The sequence below is a fragment of the Stegostoma tigrinum genome, chromosome 5, assembly GCF_030684315.1.
Source record: "Stegostoma tigrinum isolate sSteTig4 chromosome 5, sSteTig4.hap1, whole genome shotgun sequence".
NCBI lineage: Eukaryota > Metazoa > Chordata > Chondrichthyes > Orectolobiformes > Stegostomatidae > Stegostoma > Stegostoma tigrinum.
In genome coordinates this window covers 29,485,191-29,502,971 of record NC_081358.1, presented here as the reverse complement: position 1 = coordinate 29,502,971, position 17,781 = coordinate 29,485,191, and the positions used below count along the sequence as shown (strand labels likewise).

At 41.5% G+C, this 17,781-nt stretch overlaps 1 protein-coding gene across 2 annotated transcripts in view; it reads left to right on the top strand.

Annotated features, from left to right (window-relative positions):
• The window catches only part of sulf1 (sulfatase 1), a 135,415-nt gene that overhangs the window by 33,949 nt on the left and 83,685 nt on the right, over positions 1-17,781 (top strand). For both annotated transcript variants that reach the window (XM_048529178.2, XM_048529179.2), the window contains exons 4-5: positions 1,366-1,517; positions 9,106-9,275. In XM_048529178.2, coding sequence (XP_048385135.2) covers positions 1,366-1,517; positions 9,106-9,275 — 322 coding nt within the window. The remainder of the gene's footprint in view (positions 1-1,365; positions 1,518-9,105; positions 9,276-17,781) is intronic.

Sequence of the window (17,781 nt, the reverse complement as noted above, 5' to 3'; positions counted from 1 at the left end):
GCGACTGGGAGGTGCAGTTGTTTGTTGCGAACTGAGCGGAGGTGTTCTGCAAAGCGGTCCCCAAGCCTCCGCTTGGTTTCCCCAATGTAGAGGAAGCCACACCGGGTACAGCGGATGCAGTATACCACATTGGCAGATGTGCAGGTGAACCTCTGCTTAATGTGGAATGTCATCTTGGGGCCTGGGATGGGGGTGAGGGAGGAGGTGTGGGGACAAGTGTAGCATTGGACTTCACCAGTTTCAAAATCTCCCCTTCCCCCACTGCATCCCTAAACCAGCCCAGTTCATCCCCTCCCCCCACTGCACCACACAACCAGCCCAGCTCTTCCCCCCCACCCACTGCATCCCAAAACCAGTCCAACCTGTCTCTGCCTACCTAACCGGTTCTTCCTCTCACCCATCCCTTCCTCCCACCCCAAGCCGCACCCCCAGCTACCTACTAACCTCATCCCACCTCCTTGACCTGTCCGTCTTCCCTGGACTGACCTATCCCCTCCCTACCTCCCCACCCACACCTTCTCCACCTATCTTCTTTACTCTCCATCTTCGGTCCGCCTCCCCCTCTCTCCCTATTTATTCCAGTTCCCTCCCCCCATCCCCCTCTCTGATGAAGGGTCTAGGCCCGAAACGTCAGCTTTTGTGCTCCTGAGATGCTGCTTGGCCTGCTGTGTTCATCCAGCCTCACATTTTATTAGCTTGTGTCAGCTTGTGTTGGAATAGTCACATGACCACCTTTGTTTTAACAGAAGTTTAAAGACTCAGTCCAAAACATCTGATCTTGTAACTTACAAAATGTTTACACTTTCTCAACCTTGGTTATCTTGTGCAGTTATTTATTTGAACTTGCTTCTTCCTGAAGCCATGCGATCTAATGGGAAAGACTGAAAGATTCAGATGGATCAATAGACTGGTAACTTTGGTACTGTGTGTAGTGTCCCTGCAGTAGAACTTACCCAGTCATCATTGGCCAAATCATGGTCTCGCTTTGCTGGCTTCTATACAGATGCCCAGCCTTCAACACCTTCCAGAGTCCCAGAGAACGCTGAGAATTGCATAAATAAAAAGCGAAAGAACTGAGGATGTTGTAAATCATGAACAAAGACAAAGTTGCAGGAAAAGCTCAGCAGGTCTGGCAGCACCTGTGAAGGAAAAAGCAGAGTCAACATTTCGGGTTCTGATGAAGGGTCACCGGACCCAAAATGTTAACACTGAGAATTGCATGAATTCTAGCTGAGAAATGCCAATAATTATCCCACAATGGGCAAAGTGAAAACAGGGAAGTGAAACATATGGTGCAGTTCTTATTTAGATCATTTTGAATTGAAGGTGTACTCTTGAACTGATCTTCATGTTGTTCTCCTCCAGCATTCTTTGGGAAATACCTCAATGAATATAATGGCAGCTACATCCCACCAGGCTGGCGAGAGTGGGTTGGACTTATAAAGAATTCCCGTTTTTATAACTACACCCTCAGTCGGAACGGGTTTAAGGAGAAGCATGGATTTGATTATTCCAAGGTATCTGCTTCATTGGCTTTTCAATGTTACTTTTATTCTTAAACTAATATTAATTTGAATAAATGTGTCATGCCGACACCACCCCACCCCCCAACCTTCAACACAGCAGCCTCAGGTTCCCAATGCAAATGTTTACATCATCAGGAGGAAGAAGGTTCATTTGAGAGGGATAAAATTACTTGCACACGTAACACAATAACGTGACAAATTAATCCATGTTTGAAAATGGTTTGGAAATGAGCAAAATGAAAATGATCTTTTGGAACGTAATTAATTCCAATTAAAAATGTTTGCCTTCTTTGGTTTTACTACAGGTTCTTCACTGTGTAATTGTTTGCGCTGTTGGTGAGTCCTTAAAAAATAGCATAATTTTCAATTTCACAGAATAGTTGCAGCCCGGAAGGAGATCATATGATGATGTCATGTCTGTGCTGGCCCTCTGCAGGAACAATTCACTTAACACTACAGACCCGTCTTCTTCCTTGGCTCTGCGCATTGTTTCTTACGGATAGTGGTGCAGATTTTCCGCTGACTAGACGCTCGTTATTCCAAAGTAGATGGTAATTGTGAGTGGGGATTTTGAGAATTCCCATCAACGGACAATCTGAGCCCATGTCAGGGAATCTGAATTTTCCATTGGGTAATTCCAGTAAACCTCAAACCCCCTGAATGTCTCCATGAAAGTTGAAGCCTTCAGATGGCTGCGATGAAATTAAGTAAAATAGTGACTTGGGAAATGTTAGACTATTTGATACAGATTTTGACTCTAAGTAACTGTTCAGCCAGCCTCATACCTCACTCACAACCCTTCGTAACCTCAGATCCTAACCCAACGCCCTCCCACTCAGGGCCTGACACTGCCTTGCCCCCTCCAACCCCAGAACCTGAACTCTGCCATTGCTACGGGAACAGACTCAACTGCTAGCACCCACCCTGCAGCAGCCATCACCCAAACTCATTTCCTCTACTGCCGTAGGGCCAGGAGTCTCAACCAGCGACCCCCGCCCCCCCCAATCCTCTCACCATTCCACCCTCTCATCTTAATCAATCTAGTGAATCTCCTCTGAACTGCTTCCAATAAAGCTACACCCTTCCTCAAGTAAGGGAGCCAAAATTGTATACAGTAATTCTGGTGCAATCTTGCTAATGCCTTGTACAACTGCAGCAACATTTCCCTACTTTTATATTCTGTTCCTTTACCAGTAAGGTCTAAAATTCCATTCACTTCCCTTATTAGCTGCTGTAAGTATGTATAAGTTCTCTGCGCTCCATAAAGGAGGACACCCAGATCCCTCTGCACTGAAGCACTCTGAAGCTGCTCTCTATTTGGATAATAAGTTGTGTTTCTATTCTTCAGGGCAAAATAGATAACCTCACACTTTTCCGTGGTAAATTCTATCTGCCAAATTTTGGCCTATTCACCTAACCTAGTCATTTCCATTTGTAAAATTCTTTATTCTTTATTGCAATTTACTTTCCCATCTATTTCTGTGCCATCTTACCACCTGGCACCCTATCCCCCCACCCCTGCTGGCTTCTGCCTCAGTTGGCAGCCTAACCCCTCCCCAGCTGACACCATTTGCAGTTGGCATCCTATCCACCTGGCACCCTACCTACCTGGTATCTTTCATCTAGCACTCTACCTTTCCAGCACCTTAACCTCACACTTCCCTCATTCAGTTACAGTTTGCTACCACAGTGGCTGCCAGGGCCTTTACATTTCAGAATGTAACTGCTGTGAGCAGAGGTCACGGTTTGCCTTCCTCTGATAGTTTTATCAGATTGGATGTAGAGTTGTGCACTTATTAGGGAAATCTGAACAGAATCTCTTCTCAGGAAAGCAGAGCTCTCTTCTTTCATAAAACAAGAAGGACCAAAGTGACAGTTGTCTTGGTATCGCTACTCACTGGAGAAGCTGGCCAATAATCCAATCCCTTCTTGAATGCTTTGATTGAACCTACCTCCATCACACTGTCAGCTTTCCAGCTGTGAATGTCTCAATGTGTGGAAAATGTTTGTCCTCATACCAGGACTGCTTCCTTTGTTAATTACCTTAAACCTGCATCCTCTGGTTCTCAGTCTTGCCACCAACAGAAACAATTTGTACTTAACTACTCTGTACTGATCCCTCACAATTTATCAAATTTCTCAACTTTCACTGAGGAGAAGAGATCCATGTTCTCCGAATTGTTTATATAACTTCCATCCCTTATCCCTACAGTCATTATCACGAATCTTATCTACAAACTCTTTAATGCCTTCACATGCTTCCTAAAATGTAGCATGCAGAACAGGATACAACACTCCGATTATGGTCAAACCACTGTTTGTCTTACAAGATTAACGTGAATTCTAGCTTTTGTACTCATTGCTTGTCTTAATAAAGCTTAGGATACTGGATACTTTTTCAATTGCTCTTGCAACCTGTGCTGACATTTTTTTGAGTTGTGCAAATACACACCAGATCCCATTCTTCCTGAACTGTCTTTAGCATTATACCATATGTTTTATATTGTTCCTGTGTTCTTCTTTCCAAAATGAAGCACTTCACAATTCTCTGCATTAAATTTAATCACTTGTACTTCCATTCCACCAACCAATCAACGTACTTTGGAAAGTCTAAATTTCTTCACAGTTCACAATGCCTCTGAGTTTTATATCATCTGCAAAGTTTTGAAATGGTACCCTGTACACCAGGCCCAAGTCATTTCGTGGAATTGATTTTATGTGGCTAAATATAAATGGCCATTCCCCGAAGAAGGGGTGTTCACTAAAACAGGCAAAGCATGCTGTCAAAAACTGTATGTTCTTTCTTAGCAAGCTGCCTGCAGAGGCATGTCTCACAAGTCATTGTACTTTAAGCTATTATTTAAAACCTTGTTTTTAAACAGGAATCAATTATTTAAATCAGAATTTCATTCAAATACTGGCATAGTCTTGGGCTCATCATTAGCATCATTAAAAGCAATAGCCCTAAATTGTTGTCTTCGCAGAGTATAATTACACTATTAATTTCCAGAAGCCGAGTGCCTGCTGAACTGATATTGACAGAGAAAGGACACAGCTGGTTGGCTTGTACTAACATTGACATGTGACATGGAGTGTAACCTCAGGCTGTGCCTTTGCAGCTGTATTGCACTTTGTATCCAGAACATGTGATTAGTCATGGCTGTCAGTGTTTTAAATTACAAGAGTTTCTTCAGCAGTTTCCCACTGCTGCTTATGTAAGGCACCAGGGTGAGTGATGAATAGCCAAGAAAGTGGTATTTACTTCTGCTGAAGACAATGCTCTGTGGCTTCAGTTCTTTGAGAGCACAGTAAACAGACTGTTGCCATGCACTACATGCAGTCCATGCTTTTGATCTGGTGACTGTACGTGCTAATTTAGAATTGTTCTTTTTGAATTAAAACTTTCCAGTTACTCCCCATTTACCGAACCTGGAAAATTAAGCATTGTTAAATTGAAATAGTGTTCATAACTCACCGAAGGTATTTCTAGCTGGATTCAGGAGGTAGATGTTTCTCAGGACAATATTATGGTTTGTGCTTTCATTGCCAAGTCTTGCCAATCAGTACTGTTTAGCAGGAATTTGGGTGCCTCACCTCAAGCTGTTATACTCAATAAATGTTTGGATAATACACACTGAACTGAATTCCCAATTGTATGCCTGCAGTGTGCAATAACATAAAATTGTTGAATCATATTTACAGTATGAGGATTTAAGCAAATTTTTGCAATTTAAATTCCACATTATTCATTTGTTTCATTTTGTATTTGTTCAATTCAGTATTTTTTTACTCTTCATTCAGGAGAATGCACTTTCTCCGATTTTCTTTTGTTATTTTGCAGGGTCTTGACAAGTACTTTGTCCTGTTGCCAAGAGCACAGATAAGTGGTGGAGCATCATCTGTGCTGGTTGGCTGTTCGTGGGAAGGCACAAATGCCTGTTTGTCTTTCTGTCCATGTATAACTTGCATTCAGCACTGCTTCACCAAGTAAACTCTGATTGGGAATTCAGTTGAGCCTGTGTCACTCTCTATGATCTACATATTTGCATTTTGATGCCTGACCTTCAGCAAGGTTTCCTCTCATTTCTTTCTGTGCAACATGCTTTACATCAGACACATACAGGCACCAACCTGATTCCTTATGCTATTCTTTATTGCATAATATAGTAAGTTTTCTCATCAGATAGCAGGGTAATGAAGCAGATTTAAGAGATTTTCATTTAAATTGTCGTGAAGCTATTGTGGAAATGGACAGTCTTAGAAAAGGACACTGAGGTTATAATTTGCCATGTTCAAAGAAAGTGTTGGAGTTGGAGGCCAGAGAATGGATTTTGGGGCAGGGAGCAATGAAGTAATTTGATTTTCCTAATATTTAGTTGAAGGATATTTCTATTCACTCCTGATTGTTAGATAAATATTGTGATCAATAGAGAGACATTGTGAGAGGGAACTGATTGTCATGAGTGCTCATGTGGAACCTGATGTTGAGCTTTTTGAACGATGTTGATGTGGGATAATGTGTAGATCAGAACAAAGAATGTGAAGCATCCTTAGGACACTCCAGAAGAAATGGAGTAAAGGAAGAGAAACTGTTGCAAGTCATTTTCTGTCTATGTCGAAATAGTTGGAATAACAACAGGTGAGTGCAGTCCTATAAAGCTGAACAATGGAGGAAGAAAGTCAGAGTAGAATGTAATAATCAACTGTATCAGAGACCGGATTTGAGAAGAATAAGGAAGTATTCTCACAGAATCATATGGAATGTTGTTTCTGGCTTCAATAATACCTATTTCAGCTTTGAGACAGAAATGAAATGTGATTAGAAGAATTCAGATCTTGAGTTTCAGGAAAGTTGGGCATAGGTTTGAGAGATAGCAACGTTCTCAGGTGCTTTTAGGATAAAAAGAAAGGTGGAGATGGAGTGGTAATTTGCAAAGATTAAAGGTAGCTTTGTTTGAAGAGAATGGTGACATGACAGATTTGAAGAAGAGAGGAATGCCAGCTGGATATAGGAACTAGTTCACAATGTGAGTTAACATGAGGAGTAAGAAGTGTGATCAGTGGCTTAGTTAGAATAAAGCCAAAGGCAAAGCAGGAAGTGGCTCTCTTGGTAAGATGAGTTCAGGGAGCGTGTCTCCATACTTTTGGAGAAAAAGGCAGGTTTGTGGCCATATTCATGGGAAATCTCAAGAACGTTTAGCCTGTTGGGCGAGGAAAAAGAGGGAGATGCAACTGAAAGGATTATCTCAATCTTAATGATAAAGAATCGTATGAGCTCCATTCAGTCAATGTTGGAGGTGAGTGGGCAGGAGACAGGAAAAAGGCTTTTAAGAAGCTGGTTTGTAGTGATGAAGAGACGCTGGGAATTGTCTTTAAATTCAGGATTATACTGGAATAGTGTCCAGTTTGTCAGGGGCCAACAGGACTTGATAATACTTTGTGATGCACTAGCTCTGGTTAAAGCAGTTGTCTGCTACGATATTCAAGCTTTCAGGACTTAAAGGAGTGGAAATTTGAGCTGTATCAGAGGAAGGGGCCAATGTCAGTAATTATTTTAAATTGGTTCAAAGCCATCAAAAGTGGAGTTGAGAGTGTAATTGAGGGGATTGGTAGTGGCAGAGCCATTATGGTGAATGGAGGACCAGCAGTTATGGGAATTTGAAAGTGTGTTTGTCAGTGATTTGGGGGAATAAAATTTCCAGAGACCAGTAAGGAGGTGAGATTGAGAGATTAACATAAAAGAAACACAAAGGTGGTGGTTGGTCAGAGGCTCTTTCATGCCTTTTAAGCAATGAATATGAATTGATCAGGATAGCCATTATCTTGCAGGTTGGAAGCTTACACCCAATTCAGCAAAAGCTTACATGGAGAACTGATAGGCAAGGCCCAGTTTACGAGGTTGTTAATGAGACTGATTTTAGAGCAGGTAGAACAATGGACATCCAAATGCATATATTGACTAGCATGTATAGGCTTTTGGGGAGATAAGTAAGGGATAACCCATTGGAAGGTATCTAAACTAATACATTTGGGAAAGATAGCTGGTTTGGTCACTCCATTTCAATGATAAGTGTGAGCTGAGGATGAAGTTTATTAATTTGTGCGAAAAAATTCCTAATGTGGCTGCAGTTTCAAATCATGAACCTATCATCTCTGTATCTGAAGTATATATGCGATTGGATAGTGGTCATTCAGTCAAAAGCACATTCCTTATGGTAAACAACAAAGATGTTAGCAAAAGCTGGGTCTAGTTAGCCTGGATTTGGGCCCAAGCACCATGGCAAAACCATCTATTCGAGCATGTTAATAGATGACTGTCAATCTCCCGCGGCAATGCCCTGACCAATTAAGAGTCTATCTGTCTGATCTGAAATGCAAGATTGACAGTTAACAGTTCTTGCTGCATCTCCATGCCAATGATGGCCCAACCAATCAACTCTCTGTTCTCGTGTTGTATAATTTGTTGTACTTATTTTGTGTTTCTTGTATCCACGTCCTGATAAGTGCAAAGTGAAAATTTACAATTTTGCTGTATACAATAAAACTAACACTGGATACTGGAAATCTGAACTAAAAATAGAAACTGCTGGAGAAATTCAACAAACCTGGTAGCATCTGTGGAGAGAAAGCAGAGACAGTGTTTCAGATCCAGTGACCCTTCATCAAAGTGTTTTGATAAAGAATCACTTTCACCTTCTTGTCTTTTTTTAGCGCTGTTTAAACAGTTTTCCTGCTATTAGCCTCTTAACCCTCTGCCATTTTTCCTTCCTATGACTCTCCCTTTCCCCTCCACACTCTGCTCTCTTCTTTCTCTTCTTCATACTTCATCTCTACCATTTGATCTCCTCTTTTAATCTCTCCTTTCCCCTCCTCTTCATTCTCTCAAAGATGTTGGCAAGACCAATGAAAGCAAACGTGCCAAATGCCTTCATCACCACACTGTTCACCTGCGACTCCACTTTCAAAGAGCTATGCACCTCCACCCCTAGATCTCTTTGTTCGGCAACACTCCCCAGAGCTCAACCATTAACTGCATTAAGTCCTGCCCTGATTTTGTCCTACCAACATGTAACATCTTACATTTATCTAAACAAAACTCCACCGTTTTCACTACACTTGCTTGGCCTAAATATGCCAGCTGGCGTGGACTATCTGTGAACACCCCTTTGGAGAGCAATGAGTCAATTCAACAGTTTCAAAGACAGAAATTTACCAGCCTTTTGGTTCTGTCAGTAATTCATTGATGTGTCAGCTTCAGGCTTTCTGGTTACGTTTGAAGTACTGCACGGTTTTATGGCCTACACCATTTCTATCTGATCACGTGTCAGTATTATTCCACTTTCTTTTGTTTCTGCTGATTTCTTGGAATTAATGTTGAAATAATATTTTGCGGCAGGGAATTTTGTCCTCATTAAAAAAGAAATTAAGCATCGCAACCTTCTGTATTATTTTGTAAAGTTGCAGCCTCAACACTTGACCTTTAAAACAAGTGTTTTGGATTTCCGAGGCATCTTGTGTGCTTGTTTAAAATAATCTTTTAGTGGGCAGAGTCATAAATCATTGTTATTTTCTTTTTCAGGATTACTTTACCGATGTGATCACCAACGACAGTATCAATTATTTCCGCATATCCAAGAAGACATATCCACACAGGCCTGTTCTCATGGTCATCAGTCATGCAGCACCCCATGGCCCAGAGGATTCGGCTCCACAATTTTCAGAGCTCTTTCCCAATGCCTCACAGCACATGTGAGTAAAGCTTCAAGATTAGCGACAAGACTGTACGCATAGAGAAAATGTAATGGCTCAAGGTATTTTTCTTGCAGTTGACTCAATTGAAGGTATAGATTTTGCACTTCTCCCACTCCAGGAGGTCTGAGAGTTGGCTCGGCACATGAATCCCAGCAGACATCATGCTCACCAACAAACTGTCCCCCGAGACTACACCCAACATTAAACGGCAGTGGTATAGTCATCAGAACCACAGGCCAGTTTCCCCCTGTTGGCTAATCTCTTAGCTTGTGGTGTAGGTGGTGTTCACATTTGAAGATGCCCAGTTAAACCCAGCCTGCAACATATATGTTGTAGCTATGTCACTCACTAATATTCATTCACAGTAGCAGATGACCAAAGGTTAATTGCAATGTATTGAAGTAGATCCCATTGTATCAGATACATTGTGGTTTGACCTGAAATTACATTTTGGGTAGTGATCCCACAGATTTGGATTCTGAAGAAGGGTCACTGGACAGAAAACGTTAGTTCTGATTTCTCTCCACCATTGCCACCAGGCCTGCTGAGATTTTCCGGAAATTTTTATTTTTCTTTCACACATTTGGGGGTTGTTTTAATGTCAAGTCAGGCTGATTGGATGGAAATTCCCTGTTTTTGTTGCTTGTGGCTGAATCCATTTCCTAATGCATACCACTCACACTACAAAGCTGTTCCTATATTTGCAGTAGGTTTGCAATTTACCTTGCAGAGACTAAGGGTTAGCTATCACAAATGGAAATAGATTGTAATTATGCAATAGGACATTCTTCTGAAGGATAGAGATATCTTGCATAAAGTATGTGAGCCATGAAAATACCCAGCTCAAAGGAACATTCATCATTTGCTGTCCATATTTATGGAATACGCAGCAGCTTGAAGGCTCATGAGATTGGCTCCTGACGTGAGACAGTTGCCTATGATGAGAGGCTGAAGAAATTGGGTCTATGTTCTCTGGGATTTAGAAGAATGAGAGTTTATCTAGTTGGAACATGCATGATTTTCTAGGGGTTTAATGAGGTATGTTTTATTATTTTTTATTCTTTATGTGGTAATTGTCAGCTAGGCCTCCATTAGTTACTCACCCCTGATTGCCCTTTAAAAGTTAACATTGAGCCAACTTTATTGAACTACTGGAATTCTATTTAGTGCAGAGATATATTTGGGTGGCATGGTGGCTCAGTGGTCAGCACTGCTGCCTGACAGCACCAGGGACCCGGGTTCAGTTCCACCCTTGGGTGACTGTCTGTGTGGAGTTTGTACATTTTCCCCATGTCTGCGTGGGTTTCCTCTAGGTACTCCCACAGTCCAAAGATGTGCAAGCTAGGTGGATTGGTCGTGCTAAATTGCCCGTAGTGTTCAGGGACGTGTAGCTTAGGTGTTTAAGGGAGGATGGGTCTGGGTGGGATGCTGCAAGGGTTGGTGTGGACTTGCTGGGCCGAAGAGCCTGTTTCCACACTGTAGGAATTCTATTATTCTATGATATGCACAGTACTAATAGAAGGGGATGGGGGAATGGAATGCCAGACTTGTGACCCCACAACAATGAGGGAATGGTGATATTGTTCCAAGTCAGGAACGTGTGTAGCCTATAGAGAACTTGTAGGTGATGGTGTCCCTTGTTGTTCTAGCTGGTAGAGATTGTGGACTTTGAAGTGTCTATTGAAACGCCTGCATGGAGGAAGTTACTGTAGTACATCTGTCGATGGTAGACATTGCTGAATAAATATGAAGATGGTAAATGAAGTGCCAGTCAAACAGTTGTTTTGTCATGGATGGAGTCAAACTTCTTGAGTGTTGTCAAAGGTGTACTCATCTAGATATGTGGAAAGTACTTAATCATACTCTGTGCTTTATAAATGATGGACAAGCTTTAAGGAGCTGGGGGTAAGATACTCAATGCAGAATTCCCATCTCTAACCTGCTCTTGCAGCCACAGCATTTATATGGCCAGTTCAGTTCAGTTTCTGGTCAATAATAACCCCTCAGGATGTTGATAGTGAAGGGATTCACTTGTAACATCACTGAATGTCAAGGGGAAATGTTAGATTCTCTCTTTTTGGAGGTGGTCATTGCTAGTCACTTGGGTGTCATGAATGTTACTTGCTACTTATCGGCACAAACCTGAATTCTGTCCAATTCTTGCTGCATAAGAACGTGAATAGCTTCAGCGTCTGTGGGATTGTGAATTGTGTAAATTATCAATAAACATCTTGCTACATCTGCTGTTACGATGGAGAAAAGGATGTTGATGAAGCAGCTGAAGATGTTTGGGTTTAGCACACTGTCCTGAGGGACTCCTGCAGAGATGTCCTGGGCGGGGATAATTCACATCCATTTGACACCTTTATTTTCCTTTATGTAATATATTAGTGCAACCAGTGGAATGTTTTCCCAATTCCCATTGTCTTCAAACTTGCTGGAGCTTATTGATATTACACTCAGCCTCGATGGCAAAAACAATCATTCTGACCTCATCTCTGCTGTTCGACGGTTTTGTCCGTGTTTGGACCAAGGTCAGGAGCTAAACGGCCATCAGAGAGAAAATTACTGCAGTATAAATGCCACTTGGTAACACTGGTGATATCATCTTGTATCATTTTGCTGATGATTGAGATGGGATTGGACAGGACAAACCTGGGCAATTTTCCATGTTTGCAGATAGAAGCCAGTTGTTGTATTTTTCAGTAGAGCAGTCAGGGTTGGGACAAGGCTAGCTCTGGAGGACCAGTCCTCAATACCATTTCCGGAATGTTGTCAGGGCCCATAGCCTTTGCAATATTCCAGTGGCTTCAGCCTTTTTGATATCACGTGGAGTGAAGTAAATTGACCGAACTGCTGTCTGAGATAGTGGGAACCTCAGGATGAAACCAGAATGGAATCATCCGTTCAGCACTTCTGATTGAAAGATTTCACAGATACTTCAGCCTTGCTTTTTACACTGCTATGCTGGGATCCCCTATCATTTCAGATGCTTCCTGCTCCACTTAGCCTTTGATACTGCGAGGTTGTTTCCACTGGCTAACTGATCTGGAATCTTCTCTGGGCAAGGAGTTGATCATTTAAGGCTGAAAAAGGAGAAATTTCACTTTAAAGGGTTGAGAGTGTTTGGAGCCCTCTGCTAGAGAACATTGCGGATGCTTCTCAACTGACAATATTTAAGGTTGAGATGGACAGATTTCTGATGTTTCAGGAATCAAGGAATTATAGGGATGTGACAGGAAAGTGGAATCAAAGCCAAAGATCAGCCTGATTCTCTTCACTGGGTTAATAGTCTGCTCCTGCCCCATCTCTCATGTTCTTGTGTGTTCTAGTTTGGTGAATTAGGAAAGGAGAAGAAACCAAATAGATTTAACTATACTATCTGAAAAATGGCGAGGAAGGGAACTACAGTTCCTTGTACATTCTCTCTATAGGCATGTAGAGGCCTTCCCACAAATACTAGATTTCTTGTTTTAGAGTATTATTAGATTTGAACTTTAAATTCTACAATTATTCCCCATCACATCAGATAAAGAATAGCCAAAGAAACAGAGTCCAGCTGTTCCCTGATCTGATTCTGATTAGATTTACATTGGCAGGTCATTGGCCATTGGCAGGTTAGTAGAATGATTGGAAACCAACCTAAAGTTAATGTAAAGCTGAATGATAGGGAGGGTAAACTTTATGACCCTGTTGGTCCTTAGAGTTTTGCATGTAGCCATCATACATTGCAAAATTGAAGGCATGCTGCTGGCTGTGTAGGACCTCTTACATGTGCTAAAGAGTCTCAAAATTTACTGTAACATCTGCTTTGTAAAACTAAATGTACCATTTGAATCGTGAATTCATTTTAAACATTTGGAGTGTCTTGATCATTTTGTTTTTCTTGCTTTGCACAATTTAGAGTGATCTTCCTCTGTTTAGTGCAAAGTCTACTTATTTTGTCAGCGCGAAGAAGAGAATATGGGGCATAGTTCACTCTCATGTTTTCACTATTCTTATATCTTTGTCATTAATCCAAGCATGGAGGCATCAGCATTAACAGTACATGAGGGTAGGGGAGAGGGATATAGCTATGTCACACGCGTTATTTTCCTGGGTCTTCACTTCTGTTGAATAAGTACAGCCCTTGTAGCTTTGAAGGTTTGGGTCAGTTTTTGTCACAACAAAACTGGACAACTTTACAAAAGGAATACCATTGATTTTAAACTATATTTCAAAAGTATTGACACTAAAATTCTCTCTGGGGCTTTTAGTGATTTCCTGCCATACCTCTTGATAAGTGCAATTTTATCAGGAATTTTTGATATGTTTTGTCTGGATGAATCCATGCTTTGGAGTCACCATGTGCCAGCAAATTTCCACTTGCCTGCCTTGATCAGGACTCAACATTTTCTCTGCTGGCTGGTACTGTAGGTGTGTTGAGGCTTACCATCTTCTAGATAAATGAAAGTGGGCCTCACCAGAGAAAACTGGCTGAAGGAAAGGTTTTTTTTCCCCAAGAACTTTATTTTTAAGGGTGGCAGAGTGGCTCAGTGGTTAGCACTGCTGCCTCACAGCATCATGGACCCAGGTTTGATTCAAGCCTTGGGTGACTGTCAGTGTGGGTAAATTTTAGGTGCTCCAGTTTCCTCCCACCGTCGAAAGATGTGCAGGTTAGGTGGATTGGCCATGCTAAATCACCCTGTAGCGTCCAGGGATGTGCAGGCTAGATGGTTTAGCCATGGAAAATGTGGAATTACAGGAATAAGGTCTGGGTGGGATCCTCTTCAGAGCATCGGTGCAGACTCAATGGGCTGAATGGGCTCTTTCCACACTGTAGGGATTCTCTGATTCTATGAACTCTTCTCAGTCCACTTTCTTAGTTGGTTAGGGTGATAGAAAGGCTATGTCAGGGACAACACCTCCCATTGTTGATTAATTTTCCAGCCAAATTGTGTTTATCTTCAACTTGAAACTACCTGCACAAAGAGCTATCTGTCTGGAGAAACTTTGGATTGTGGGGTCAGTGTACGCAGTATCCTGGGTGCTGCTTGCTCCCTATCAAAAAAGTAAGCTTCTTCAAATCCTTTTGAACTGTATCACATCCTGGGGCTTATCATTGACTAGAAACTCAACCGGACTTGCCATAGAAATACAGTAGCTACAAGAGCAGATTAGAGGCTAAGAATATGTGCTGAGTAACTCGCCTCTTGACTCTCAAAGCCTGTCCACCGTCCATAAAGCACAAGTCAGGAGTGTGATAGGATAATCCCCACTTGCCTAGATGAGTGCAGCCCCAACAACAGTCAAGAAGCGTGACACCATCCCAGACAAAGCAGCCCGCTTGTTGGCACCACATCCACTTGCTCCACCACTGATGCTCAGTAGCAACAATGTATACAGTCTATGAGATGCACTGCAGAAATTCACCAAAGATCCTGAGACAGCACCTTCCAAACCCACGACTACTTCCATCTAGGACAACAGCAGCAAATAGATGGGAACACCACCATCTGCTAGGTACCCTCCAATCCACTCACCATCCTGACCTGGAAATATATCACTGTTCCTTCACTCACATCACACTTCATCTCCATGCATTTGCCCACTCACTCAACATGTTTGTCACCTGTAAACTTGGAAATATTACATTCAGTTCCCTCATCTAAAGCATTAATATACATTTTGAGTAGCTGAACCCTGTGGTACCCCACTACTCATAGGCTGCCACTTGGAAAAAGACCTGTTTATTCCTACTCTTTGTTTCCAGACTGCCAAATAATTCTCCGTACATTCAGTATACTAACCCTAACCCATGAATTTTAACTACTAATCGCTGATTCGGGACCTTATCAAAAGTCTTCAGTTCCTCGTTCTCACTAGACCCTGTTCCCCACTTCTTTGGGATAATATTTGTGTCCTCCTTTGTGAAGACAGAATCAAAGTATTTGTTTAATTGGTCTGCCACCTCTTTGTTCCCCGTTATAACTTTCCCTGTTTCTGACTGTAATGGGCTACCATTTGCCTTCAATAGTTGTCTTCTCTTTGCATAGCTATAGAAGCTTTTACTGATTCTTCTCGGAAATAGTGTATTGTGAGAATCCTTTTCTGTGCTCTTGTCACTGAGTTACTGTGTTGAAATGAAATCTTGCCACCTTTAATGCACTTTGAATAATTGACTGGAACTAAACATGCCTTCTGTTTAAAATCAAAGGCATTTGTCACTAGCCTTTCCCATGGCCTTTCTGCAAATCTTGAAATCATTGGCTTTGTTGGTACTTGGCTGTGTCAGGCACACGTTTGACATGATATAATTTAATCCTGTATTTCAGGCAGACAATTGAGAAGCAAGATGAGCGTAGAAGATGCTGGAGAGTGGTGCAAAAGAAAATAAGAGCAGCAAAGTGGAATTGTGAAAAAAGACTAGCAGCTAACATAAAGAGGAATCTCAAAGTCTTAAATAGGGACATAAACATTAAAAGGCTGTTAAGAGGGGAACTGGGCCAATTAAGGACAAAATATAGAATCATAGAATCATCAAATTTTACAGGACAGAAGGAGGCCATTCAACTCCTGAAAGAGTTACCCAGCTAGCTCCACGTTCCAGCCCTATTTCCATAGCCCTCTAAATTCATCACTTTCAAATATATATCCAGCTCTCTTCTGAAAACTCCCATAGAATCTGCCTCCACCACTCTCTCAGGCAACATATTCCATTAACGCTATCTATACATCTTGTTGCCTCTGAAAGGTGGCCAGCATCATCAAAGACTTCTCCCACCCCAGTAATGCTGTCTTCCAAACTCTTCCATCAGGCAAAGACACAGAATCTTAAACACGTCTACTAACAGGTTCAAGAACAGCTTCTTCCCTGCTGTTATTAGACTGCTGAATGGACCTCTCTAACTTCAAGTAAAATGTTGATCTTGCTTTTGTGCAGTGGTAACCTTGTATGCCTCACTCTATTCAAATACCCTCTGATCTACATGTCCTTGTGTGTTATGACCTGCCTATACTGCATGTAAAACAAATTTTTTCACTCTACCTAGATATGTGACAATAATAAATCAAACCAAATCCTAACAACTCTCTGATTAAAAATGTTTGTCCTCATCTCACTCCTAGTTCTCTTGCTGACTGTCTGAAATTGTGACTCCTAGTTACTGAGAGACCGGCTAGTAGAAACAGAATATCCTTCTTTACCCTGTCAAGATAGTTTGTAATTTTGAACACCTCAAGAAGGTCACCTCTTAATATTCTCTGCTCCAGGATAATAAGCCCAATCTCACTCATCTTTCTTTTATATATAAAATCCCTCATTCATGATATAATTTTAGAAAATTTCTCCCGTTTTTATGCCCCACATTCGAACCTATTCCTCAGTCTACCCAAGAATAAATGAAATAATCAGCTACCGTAAACCTACTTGTCCTGCAAGTTTCTGGAACCTGCCTACAAATGCTCACTTCTACTTTCTCCCCACTATTTGGAGGTCTATAATAAATACCCAATGAGATAACTGCAACTTGTTAAAGGGCAGTGATACTTTTTTTGGCCAGGACTGCTACACTTCCTTTTTTTAGCCATCTGTTTGGACTGAAAAAAATTCATAAGATGAAATGTTAAGTATCCATACCCTATTCTAGCTTTAGCCAAGTTTCTGTGAATGCTACCATGGCATATTTCCCTCGAGCAATTTATGGTGGCAGTTCCCCAATTTTGTACACTATATTCCGTGCATTTACATACATATGATCTAACCCTCCCCTATCTCTTTCTAGCCCATTGGGAGGTAACCATTTCTTTGTTCAGGGTTAGCACTCAAGCTTTCCATCACTTCCATTGGCCTGTTCCCCATTCTTTCTTTTTTGCCCTGACTGGTACTTCTAAAACTAGGCCCATTATTCAATCCATCTCCCCAGCTTGCTGACTTACACATTTAAACTCACTCCCACTACACTATATCCTCGATTTACTTGTGGCTGGTGCAGTGAGTTGGTCTGAATTATGATATACTAAAGCATTTATAGAAAGTAGCTTTTTTATTTCAAAAACTGAGTCTATTCCTGACTTTAATGCTGGAATTCTTTTTTTTTCAGAAGCTCTCTGAGTAAATCAGACTGATTAACACTGGCCAGGTTGTGGATAAATTGTTACATTTGATCCACCATTGTTTAAGAAACACACTTCAGGGACAGAAAGCTGCTGATGAATGCTCTCTTCCTTGGATCTGGGTGTGATACTTTGTTTCAATTATACAAAAAATGTAATCATCCATCTGTGGAATTGGTATTTCTCAACTTGTGAAATGCCTCTGCCCTGTTGTGCCTTTCTCATGTCCCTGGACCTCTGGTCATTCTCTTTCTTTGTTTAACTATGTACCGGAATGTTATCCGTATGGCAAATGCTTCCATTTTTCCCTTCCGGGATTCTTTAGATTGAAACCTTGAAAATCTAACATGAGATCCCAAATGGTACGTGGTTAAAGCAATCCCACCAAATGGTGCAGTAAATGTAGGCA